General features: G+C 41.7%; 1 protein-coding gene and 1 long non-coding RNA gene across 2 annotated transcripts; one reads left to right on the top strand and one right to left on the bottom strand.

The window, feature by feature from the left end:
• Positions 1-215: 215 nt before the first annotated feature.
• mmp9 (matrix metallopeptidase 9) lies at positions 216-4650 on the bottom strand. Its single transcript, XM_022215388.2, has 13 exons — positions 4291-4650; positions 3798-4036; positions 3512-3660; positions 3266-3394; positions 2992-3165; positions 2711-2884; positions 2449-2622; positions 2199-2354; positions 1912-2092; positions 1677-1816; positions 1441-1591; positions 1067-1170; positions 216-950 (listed from the first exon to the last, which is right to left on the bottom strand). Exons 1-13 carry the CDS (start codon positions 4426-4428, stop codon positions 826-828), a joined length of 2034 nt encoding a protein of 677 aa, XP_022071080.2. The 5' UTR covers positions 4429-4650; the 3' UTR covers positions 216-825.
• On the top strand, positions 3281-8930 carry LOC110966131 (uncharacterized). Its single transcript, XR_002596722.2, has 3 exons — positions 3281-3377; positions 6098-6158; positions 7962-8930. It is a non-coding gene; the product is annotated as an uncharacterized LOC110966131 (long non-coding RNA).
• The last annotated feature ends 3057 nt before the right edge of the window (positions 8931-11987 follow it).

Genomic DNA, 11987 nt, shown 5'->3' with positions numbered 1-11987 from the left:
CGTATTACGCAATTGGGTGCGGAGTAATATGCATCCACTTAGAGCAGTTGTGACCTAATTTAAAACTAATAAAGCTACATTTTTACGACAAAAACTGTTGCTTAATGGTATATATTTATACTGCAATGGAGTTTTGGATTCAAATGTTTAATGATGAGCTTGTGGACGTCAGAAAATACATAGTTTTAGTGAATGACTGAGACTGCAGGCAGGGGTAAGTTGTTCTCATGAAATGTTTATTGCATTGAAAGTTTAAACTTTAATACAAAAAATTTTATTAGACTCATAAATAATTTCAGTGAAGGAGACAAGCATTGTCTTCCAGTGCAAGTAAAGTGGCCCTGAAGCCATTTTCAGAAAACAACAAACATGTACAAAACAAATAAGCTTGAGACACAAAAATAATATTAGATATTGCTATAAATACCAAAATAATCCAATACTGTTAAGAGTCTGAGCCTGTCAGACATCAGAATTATTCAGCAAATCTAGACTCTGATCCAGACAGCATTTGAGAATAGGAAAGTTGTGGTTACAAGCCACAGTTACCATCAGTTCACAGATTATCAGACTGAGGGCAGGGCAGTGCCAAAGGTCGCAATTTGCGTTCCTGTACCTATATTTAGGCCAATGCTGCATGTTTTGCAATTGGTCAACATTAGTGAAGGCCTAATTATTCACATCTCAGAAAGCACACGCATCTTACAACAGGCGCTATACATAAACACTGCATCACATTCTCCCTGACACCTGCACAGAGAGAAAGAGAGAAATAGGTGCTGCCGCATTACAGACAATTCCCAGCTCATCTGTGCATTCATCTCCTCAGTAGCGAGTGCTGGAGGAATCTGAGCAGCTGAGGAGGTCGTATTTCACATAGCCAACACGGTCCACCTGCCTGCGGGAGTTCATCCGCCAGTAGAAGCGATCCCTGCAGAAATAGATGTGACCTAAAAGAGAAAAATAGGAATTAAAGCAACAGAATGCAGATGAGGGTCCCTACTTTTTGCAGATTTTAATTATTAAGATGAGTGGATAAATATTGCAGATGCATAGGTTTATTCACCATTGTAGTGGAACACATCATGAGCATCATTAGGAACACCACCAAAGTGGGCATCAGTGTATCTGGGGTAGCCTCTGTCGATTTTCTGGGCCTTAACATCAAGCCTGTATTGATCGAATGCAAAATCATGTTAGATAATGCATTAAAATTGCAAAACAATTGGTTGTTCTTCTGTTTGATGCAAAAAAAATAAAAAAATCCAGCAGATTTACACATTTAAATGCACTAAAGGCAGAGTTTAAACACACCTCCTGAGGTTTGCCCCAAGAAAAGGTAAAAACAACCTGTCATTTTTCACTTAAATGCAAAAAAAAACACACTATCTGCTTGAGTGTTTCACATTTAATTATACAAAAGGCATAATTTTGATTCACCTCCAAAAGTTCTCTCCACTGAAGAGCAGCACTTTGCCTTTCCCCCTCTGCAGAGCTCCCTCCACCTTCTGAATGGTGTTGGGCAGGCCGAGCTTCTCAATGCTGCGAGGACCCAAAACGTTGTTTCCTTGGTACACCCAGAATCTGGTCCCTGAAGAGAGAAAATTAATATGATCATCAGCACTTTTCACTAATGTGTCAGTGGTCCATTAAACGCTGATGTGAGGCATCATTACCTGAGAAGAAGTATTGTTTCCTGGTCAGAACGTCCTCGAAGGCAGAGTCAATGACAGCTGGCAGTGCTGTCCACTTGTCAGAAATGGAAAAGGGTCCTTTGAGTTCTGCTTCTCTGCCGCTGGACATCTTCCAGTAAAGTCTGTCGATCGAGCAAAATGAGCACATCAGTATTCCTGAAGCTGAATGTCTTATCCTGACATAGTTGACAAATATAAACTAGAAAGATTTGCTCACCCATCTTTGAAGAAATGGAGTTCTCCTGCAATCACAGTGATGGTGTCGAACTTGGTAATCTTGCAGGCGTCTTTGGTCGGATCCACAGGGGTTACAGCGGTGGTGGTGGCGCTGGTGGTGGTGGCGCTGGTGGTGGTAGTGGTGGGGGTTGGGGGTTCGGGGTCAGGGCCTGTTTTGCTTCCTGAAAATAAATTAAAACAGTGTTGTTTGAGGATAATTGGAAGAAATTAGAAATGCTAACATTTTGATGTGATGTAGCACAATACAGCAGTTTGTCGTGACCTTACCATAGAGATATTGGATGCCTTCGATGTCGTCTTCATGCAGAGAGAAGTCCTCCACATAGCTGTACATGGGGTACATCAGAGCCTCTCTGATGCTGGAGTGATCCAGGCCAAGGGCATGACCAAACTCATGGGCTGCCACCAGGAACAGACTATAACCTGGAAAACATATCATAAACATAATCAAAGAATGGTTAGAAAAAATCAAAATCTCTTGAATTTTAATCTGCACAAATTTCTCCGTCTTTCTTACCTTGGTCGGGACAGAAGCCCCATTTCTTGTCTTCATCATAGTTGTCAGTGGTGCCGCACCACAGCTTGCCATCTCCTCGTCCCTCACTTGTGCATGAAGTGTACTTCTGACCCAGGAACACGAAGGGGAAGTGGCAGGGCTCGCCCTCTGAGTTTCCACCAATCACAGCAGTGTCTGGACAAACAGAGACACAACAACAACAGTTAAACACAAAAACAAGCCATTATGGCAGCATTTCTGCACAGGGTTTCCTGCCACTCACCACGACTGGGACAGAATCCAAATTTCTTGTCTTTGTCAAAGTTGTCTGTGGTGGCGCACCAGCGGTAGCCATCACTGCGACCCTCTGTGGTACAGCTGTCATACTCCTCCCCCAGAAAGATGAAAGGGAAGACGCACTCAGCTCCATCGGCATTTCCTCCAAATGTGTACAGAACTGTCGGGTATAAGAATTAAAGGCAGGGATAGGTGAGTCAGCATCTCGCAAAAGCAAATGCCCTTTTGACCTGTGTGTTGCTTTGGAGAGTAAATTGTCAGGCTTACGTTCACTTGGGCAGAAGCCGAATTTCTTGTCATTGTCGTAGTCGGCTGTGGTTGAGCACCATGGCAGGTCGTCTGTGCGGCCCTCAGTGGTACAGGTGGTGTAAGATTTGCCCTCGAAGGTGAAGGGGAAGTGACACATGGCACCATCTGCATTCCCATAGCGAGTCTTCACAGCTGAGGAGATAGAAAAGATTGTACATGTGGTGAAAAAATCCTTAAAGTGAACACTAGGGGGAGGCAACTGTACATGATTCCACATGTTAAGTCTGATTACCTGGTCCTTTTCCCAGGGTCCAGTGCTCATCGTCGTCAAAGTGGGCATCTCCCTGCATACCCGGACCTGGAGGGTAGGCGTGGGCCAGAAGGCCATCCTTACCGTCAAATGGGTATGGGTCTCCGTGATCTAAATAATAAATCAAAGAATAGCACATCTATGTTTGATTTTCTACTTGTGTTTAGCACAAAATGCAGGTGTGAGACATCCGTATGTACAAAAGGATTTAAATCTACAAGCACATACCGGCTTTTCCAAATGAAATCATGATGTCAGCCTCGCCACTGAAGAGGCGGGTAAAGGTCAGAGGGGTCACGTCGCTCCACACCTTGAAGGCTCGGGCGAAGGCGTCATCGATCAGAGAGCTCTCCATGTCTGGAGAATAATTTAATATCCTGTGGAGGAGCGTAGAATGACATATGAAGTGTAACTGATGGTGTTAATGAAGATGTTTAGTGATAAAGTCTCATCAGAAAATGGAGATACCTTCTAAATTGTGCCAAAATGTCACGGACTCTTGCTTTCTACTCACCTATAAGTAACATCATTGTGGTCCCATTTGAGGTCTCCATCAAAGGTTTTATAGTTGCCCACATCGGGAACCCCACAGCGAGGCTGTTTCATGGCCTCTAGGGTTGACTTATCCAGCTCCCCAGTCTCCTTCAGCCCCATCTGCCTCTGCATCCTCTTCAAAGCCTTGGAAGTGGACACCATCGACTGGAAGCCACTGCGGTGCAGGGTTTCCATGTAGCCAAACTTCTTTAAATAATTCTAGAGCACATGAAAAAAGACATCAGTGAATGCAACTAGATGATTACATATGGATCTGACTAAAACAAACTTTTTTATCCTCATGTAATATGACATCTGCTTTCACTTTAACACAATCATGTAGTTTTAGAAAAAATAAATTTTCATTAGTATTGTTATAGGCATCTCCATGCAGGTAATTAGTTTCCTGCACAGCTTGATTGCATCTTGTTTCTGAATATCAATCAGGACAAAATAAACCATCTGCTACTCACTTCTGCCAGCTCCGAGTCAGTCATGTTTTTGAGGATGTCTCCTGGGAAGGTGATATACTTGGACTTGAGGGGAACGCTCCATATCACCTGCACACTTATCCCCAAAAGCAAACACGCAACTGAAGCACAGTATCTCATGATGAGATCTACTGTACTACTGTTCCCAAATACTCAAAAATCTAGAGTTTGCAGTCAGCAAGTGCTCAGTGACACCAAAAAATTCAAAATGCTTCTCCCCTGCGGATCAAAGGTGTTTCTCCTTCAGTCTTAGTTGTCTTCCGTCTTTGTTTTGACTGGCTACTCTTGTTCTTGTCTCTGCTTTGTGTTCCTGGTTGGGGTTGTGGACCTTGTATTTATGCACCAAAGAGTCTTAGTCACTTAACCTCGTCCCCGCCTACTACTAACCTCAGTCCTCCTACTTACATCTTGACAGACCGTATCGGTTGAATGGACATGGGGAATTTCCAAAATATCCACATTTAGCCTTACCTAACACCTAATGAGTGGTTAACTAATGGTACTTTTTTGGAGATATTTTGAGGGCGTGGTACCGCCTTAACAATGGCAGTGGTGGATAAGAACAGTTATGGCAAATTAGGATGTGTGTTTTACGCCATGATAATAAAATAATGCCTGTTTCCTGCAAACCCACACAATTCATTAACCAATTGACAAATTAGTCTGAAAGCTCTTAAAGCTGCTATTACCACTGGAATTTGCAACATTAAAACTGATGGAAAAAAAAAAAAAAAAAAGCAAAACCACTTATTTTAGATGCTCAGTGTGCATTGTTGTGATTCTTTTAATTCATGGAAACAGCTCTATTTTATATATTCATGTATTTTACAGTGCAGCAGACTGATCATGGGACCCAGTCAGACACTTCTGTTATTTATATGCGTAAGGTATTGGCATAAAAAAAGCTTGGTTCCCTCTTTGTTTCATAAATATAAATTTATTTCCTCTTTATCTAAAGTTGGCACCAAATAAAATGTCAAACTAGGTCAATCCAAAAGTAGATTCTCACAAGAAAACTGGAAAAACATGCTTTCTGCTGTCTTATTTGGTCAGATTGCCCGTGAAAGCTTGTCTTTACTTAATTGTTATTAATTGAGATATTTGCCAATACACTATGTTCACAGACCAGATTTTTTGGAGGTTGCAGTTTCCTCATCACTGCACAGATAATGCCTCTGACTTCATCCCCTAAATGAGTCAATTTATTAGCAGTAACTCACATGTCTTGTTTGGTAATGAATATTGCATCAAGTGTTTTGTATATTTCCTTCAAAGAGGATCTTACCTTCCTCCTTTGCACATTTCTGTTGTGTAACATTTAAAGTCTTGTGCCAAATACACTTCAAAACACAGATATGCCTTTAACTTTCTATCCTGAAAAACAATTTGTGTGTTAATCTGTTAATCTTGAGAGCGCCCGCTATGCACAGGAGTGTGTATTCTGTGTATATGTTGATATTTTGGGTTCTGTGAGCATCAAGGTGGGCAAGGATGTGTCTCAGCCAGCATATCATGACACATTCCATTCCCACATGAATGGTCAAAGCTGCCGATGAGGGGCTTTTTTTTTCTTTCTGTTTCAGCGAACACGCTGCTGACATCCTCTCTTTTCATGCAAACATGTTTACTTAGTTGCTCCGCAGCATTTTCAGTTGTAGGAAAATAAACAAGCCTTTTTAACTGATGCACACAGTCAAAATACGCCGTGTAAAGTGGATAGAGGAAGGCTGCATGTGAATACATACAGAAACACTGGCTGTAAAAGTGGTGCACATCCTTTGTCTTACAGATTGTCCAGTTGCTTGCCTTTTATGGTCAAAGAAGATGTTGTACCTATCAGTGAAGAGGAGGTGAGAATTTTTGGACCTGCTGTGTGATGAGAAAGATATGCTTCCTCTTTTTGAAATTAATGGTTTCCTGATGTGGTTGATGTCTCACACATTTCACATGCATGTCCTTTACTGTAATGTCGTCACCTTCTTCACATTAAGCACGTCTTCCTGTTTCCATAATTATATTACTGATATTTATCGTGATTTTCCCCAAAAACAGCAGCAATAGCAATACACACTGTGTCTTTTGCATATCACTATAATCTACTCATGAGTACAGTTTGAGCCTTTCGCGTGTGTTCCTACTCCTGATAATACCTCTCACATACCTCTCCAGATGTTCAAACCTGGCACATTGTTCTTAGAAAATACTCAATATAATTGCCCCTGAACTGAAAATATAATGGTTTTAACCCTCCTGTTGTCTTCATTTACGTGCACCAAGAAATATTGTCTCCTGTCTGAAAAGAAATCCAAAAATTCAGCCGAAAAATCCCCCAAATTTCTGAAAATTTGCAAAACTTTCAGGAAGAAAATTCCAATGATTCCTCAAAAGTTTCCCTTAAAAGGTTTATTTTAAAAAAAATCCCCCAAATTTGGCAAGAAAATTCTTGTAAATACCATCAGAAATTAGTAAAAATCCTCAAAAAATTAGTAAAAATATCTAAAGTGATTACATACATATCAGTAAAACTTCTAATATTTTCTTGAAGAACATTCACGAAAAAATCAACCAAAATCGAATTTCGCTGGATTTTGGTTGATTTTTTCGTGAATGTTCTTAAGAAACATTTTTTTAACATTCTTTTTTTCCACCTAAAAATTTTCAAATAGTTCTCAAAAAATGTTGAAAATGTGGACATCAGAAGTTTCACTGTAAAAATATATATTTTTTCCCAGATTTTCAAACTTTAAAACATCCAACTTAAACCGTAAGCTGACACAAACCTCCTTTCATGTAATGTGTTTCTTCTTTCATTCAGGCACAATCCTAAGGTTATTTCTGGTTTTTGTGTGGCTCCTCAGAGGATCCCCAGACCTCCTTTGAAAACATCTGCCACTCATTTTGCATGGCGTCAAAGGTTTAATGAACACGGCTCCATGCATTTTAACAAATGCCACATTTCATTTGGTTTCGCCACTCCGCTTCCAAAAAGACGTCTCACATGGAACCTCGAAAAAATACACTTTTTTTTTTGTGTGGCATTCTTCCCAAAATTGCCCTCAGTCGCAGCAGAGCCTGTTGGCACCAACCATGGAGCTGTATGAGGTGGCCAACTGCGTCATCGGGGAGCTGGATAATATCAGAGCAGAGCAGCGAGCCCCTCTATACTCACGTGGGCGGGATTTGTATGATTAAGTTAACCATGAAAATGCCATGTAATACCGAAAAAGTCGTCATTTGTAACATTTCTCTGTTTTTCCTGGAGCTGCTAAAGCATACAGAGAGGCAGAATACTACAAAAACACCGTAACACATGCACGGATATTGGCATTTTAAGGTCAGCACTAGCTTAAGGAGAAAACTCTGAGTCTAGCGTATTCCACCAAAACTCAGCATATATCATGCCCTAATTTCCCTCAGCTGGCCTAGATTCTGTAGTGTTTACAGTTCAGTACTGTACAGCAAGTTTTGCAGCTCTGTTCTTAATTGTGACAGGCCTTGTTTAGTTTCAAAATGCCTTGTTAAAGCAAGCTGTTTATGTCTTATGGCATGTTTCTAGCAGGCGGTTATAAATGCAAAAATCACTTCCTGTCTGCCCCAGTTGATGTGGTTCCCTGGCCAGCTCCCTAATTCAGCTGTGTTGTGTTTTGTGACAGCTGGTTTGCTGATTTTGCGGTGGGACTCGGAGACTGTGCAACACACAGGGCCGTCACTGCGTTTGATGTGGAGGAAATGTTACCCCATCACCACGTCCAGGTACTTTACCAGGCCCTGCTGAGTCTGCTGCGCCTCACAGTTATTCTGGGAACAGTTTTGTTTTTATACTCCACTAAACTCTCACAGCAATTTATTTTGGCTTTCTCAGAGAGCCTCTGTGTTTCCTTTTGTTTTATTTGTGATCACTCTGGGTTGTTCGCTTCATTATTACAATAACAATGAATCCAAAACAGTAGTGAGCAGCTCGTTTGACGTGTTGTGTCTGAATATTCGTAACCCTTTGCAATTTGTCGGGATACTATGCATGCTTGTGGGTGAAACTGGCACACAAAGATCCTTAGAGCACAACAAACAAAACAAATGACACAACCAAAACAAAAAGTGATCAAAACAAGCTATCGCCAAGGCGGAAACCATGTTTCGCCCTCTGAGCCCTCAAATGTCACTCATATAGCAACTTGTCTGTAATGAATCACAAGTCAACACTAAAAGTTGTACAGAAATAATTCCATGAAGAAACTTCATAAAGTTGTGTACAGTCATCTGAATGGGCTTGGAAGAGGCCATGGCTTTGACTCATGTTTCCCTGAAGCAGCAGCCAAGAGTCTTACTTCTGCTTCAACAATCACTTTATCAAAATCTAGACTATTACTCACCTTTGGGAATATTTTTTTCTTTACTGTGCAAACACATAGCCCTCTATAAATATGTTGTGAAGATTAGGAGATACAAAAGAGGGATTATAAGGGTGTGATATACGCTGATATTAGTCATATAAATATAAATTCTAATGTTTTCCAGTTCACTGTTGGACTTTCAGATGCTGAATGATCGTGAAAATGCTGATTCTCATAGTGATGTGTCATCTTCTGTCACATCCAGCCCAGAATGAACAACATAAAGCAAAGGGTGACATTAAATATTATTAAAAATGAAATAAATGAATGAGACTACTCTAAATTGCCCGTCGGTGTGAATGCGAGTGTGATTGTTCGTCTATGTATGAAGCCCTGCGACAGACTGGTGACCTGTCCAGGGTGTCCCCTGCCTTCGCCCGAGTCAGCTGGGATAGACTCCAGCACCTCCCACGACCCTAGTGAGGATAAAGCGGTGTATAGAGGATGGATGGATGGATAAATGAATGAAAAATATGTATAGCTGTCTTAATGTAATGCTTTGGAAATCTGGAGACATAATCTGGACGTCATTAGCACATCTCGGTTATTCTCCAAATGATACAGAGAAATGACGTTCTACTACACCAGAAGGAATCAAATCTCCGTGCCAGCAGCTTGATCACGGCTGTTAAAACCTGCATGGAAAGGTTTTCACTATTCTCTTCCCTGTAACTCTGGCTCAGAGTCTTTTGGAAGCAGTTGCAAACCAAAAATGTGCACTTCCTCTGTTTCCACTCAGGTACTCCACAGGATTGGGACACAGTAGCACTGATGAGTTAAACAGGATATGACAGAAAAGTCTCAGACCCACAGATTTCATGCAATTGTGTACACCAACGGGATGCAAGTCATTATTGCAGGAACCTTGTGTTGATATATTCTTGATTATAACATTCTTGGTGCTTCATTGGGTCATTCTGGGGCTTTGACAATCAAACATGTCATCCTAGTTGTGTACGTATGTCACCAGTTTGAAAATATCCTGAGGACAGACAGAAGCTTATTAGATAGTGACAGAAGACAAAAGGAGTCAGAGAAGGAGCAGAGGTCCCCAGCAGGAAGTGAACTGGGGACACTGTGGTTCATGGTCGGCACCCCACCCCCTGGGCCTTCAGGCAGCCCTGGGGAGATGTAATTTTAAGTGACACTGTAAGCAATTTGTATGAGTTCATGTAATTATATAATAGAGGGCTTGGCTCGGAGCCAAGCGTGAGGGCAGACTGTGTCTGCTGCCAGTGCAGAACAAGTTGAGGCAGGCGGAGTTGTGTTGACTTTATGGACAGCCATCTTTCACCACCACCATTAAAAGCTAATTACTGCCAGTCATAAGCAGTGGCCTTTATGGGCGGGTGCCATCCAAGGCACAGCCACAAGGAGGGACACCACGGGCCACGATGGGAGCTCTGATTGCACTGAATATTATTATTGCTTCTTTAACTGCATGTGGAGCAATGCCTTCATAACTTTTTTAAAGAGTTGTTTTTTAAAAAATCTGCCACAAGGAACAGCGGGGCTGCAAACCCAAACAAAAAAAAGGCATTTGTGACCTATTACTCCCCCCAAAAATAGACCAAAGAGGCTGTGTATGGCTGTGTATGGTTAAGTCCATTCAGCAGGTTTTAAAAACCACTGTTTCAGAAATGGGAAAGGAGACGGGAATTTCCCCTTCTTGATAAAGGACAATCAGCTGATAGCAGGCGGGAAGTGAGTCAGGTCCAGCACTTCAGCTGCCTCGGCACACTTTGGTTCAGACTTGTTGAGGCAGGCAATTATCCCTCCGTCTGATGTGTGTTTCTTGGGGTTTGAGTTTTCTGTTACCGCATGTGGGGTTGTCGAGGTTGGAACGGGCATGGCCTAAGATAAATGCTCCATTTTTCCCTGGGGACAAAAAACTACGCTGTTGTGCTCATGCTGTGTCATTTTACTGTAATGCAGCGAACGCTCCTGTAACCCTGACGTTACTGCTTGTGGTTACACTTCTGCTGATGACTCTGCTGTGTCACTACGTTGGACAGCAAACATTTTACCATCAGTAACCTGTTTAAAATGTACAAACAGAATCCACAGCGTATTTTACACGTAGGAACATCACACTGAAGTTCATGAGTGGGTCCCTCGACAACAGGAACAACATTTTTAGCACAGTGGTGGGTGGCCTCAGAGGGATGAGGGAACATTGTCGCCATCATACCTGTAGCATCGCTGCGAGATAGTTAACAACTTCAAAAAGTTCATGAAATCTAACGAGATCCACAGACACTTTGTTTGTGATAAAAACAGATGATACACTATCTTGTAAATTCGACAGTAAGTTCTACGGGAGCACAAATTCTTCATTTTGTTTTTTTTCTGCTGAACTGCGTGAACCACAAGTCCAGTTTAACCAGTGTGTGCTCCCACTGAGCAGCAATCTTTATAATGTGGTGGTTAAATCTGCACCGTGTTATTGTAGATGAAGAGTGAATTCGTCATGTGCAAAAGTGAATCTTGTTTTTTTGTTGTCGTTTTTTTTCCCCTCTTGTGTTCTTGGCCCCATGAGAAGAGGAGAAGCTTCATGAGGGAACCCGATGTGAGTCGGATCAACAGCAGCTTCTCCTCTCAGTTTTCCAGCAGGTGGCACTCTGTCATCAGGACAGTCAGTGAGGGCAAAGGGGCGTTAGAAGTAGAGCTCTGGTACAGGGAATTAGTGTCAGGAAGAAAATGCAGCATCAAGCTTTAGCGTTTGGAGTATCTCTCATTTACCCGTAGGAAGTGAATTGCGCCACTAACAAAGCAGCAAATCATCACTGCTCAATCTGCTCTGTAAAAATGTCATTCCAATGAAGCCGTGTGAACGATTTACTGTCTGTCTTTTCTTTAGTCTGGGTTCACACAGGAGGCAAAGCTCCTCTAAATTTTGCAACCCTGATTCAAGGCTGTGTTGTCAGGATACCTCCCAAGGCAGAAATGGGATTTTCTTTTAAAATAGGAGATAAAATATTGATGTTGTTCTAATTTTGTAAGCCTGTTTGGTGAATAATTGATTGTTAGTGGGGAAGGAGTTTGTTTTATTTGCAGCGCCCCGATGCCGTTTTGTTGAACGGTTTAACGTTCTGACAGTCTGTTGGTGTTTTTTTGAGGTTCAGTGAGCGGATGGAAACCATTTCTGTAGGACAGTAAAAGACAGTTGACATGTTGTGTGTCATCACATCCCAACAGGCAGTGTTCAGCTGGTGATAAATGCAAATTTTCCATCTGTTGCAAATTTGCATCGACCCGTATTTTTTTCCAACTTCTCATTTTCATGCT

This window comes from Acanthochromis polyacanthus, chromosome 6, assembly GCF_021347895.1.
Source record: "Acanthochromis polyacanthus isolate Apoly-LR-REF ecotype Palm Island chromosome 6, KAUST_Apoly_ChrSc, whole genome shotgun sequence".
NCBI classification, from domain to species: Eukaryota; Metazoa; Chordata; class Actinopteri; family Pomacentridae; genus Acanthochromis; species Acanthochromis polyacanthus.
Note: the sequence above shows the minus strand (reverse complement) of the source record. Positions and strands in the feature narration are given on the sequence as shown.

Bases quoted from the DNA above. Each gene is read 5' to 3' on its own strand.
- mmp9 (XM_022215388.2), bottom strand. From the start codon at position 4,428: ATGAGATACTGTGCTTCAGTTGCGTGTTTGCTTTTGGGGATAAGTGTG. The intron at 4,037-4,290 runs GTGAGTAGCAGA...CATGTGCTCTAG, and splicing joins CTGACTCGGAGCTGGCAGAA to AATTATTTAAAGAAGTTTGG. The intron at 2,885-2,991 runs GTAAGCCTGACA...TATACCCGACAG, and splicing joins CGGCTTCTGCCCAAGTGAAC to TTCTGTACACATTTGGAGGA.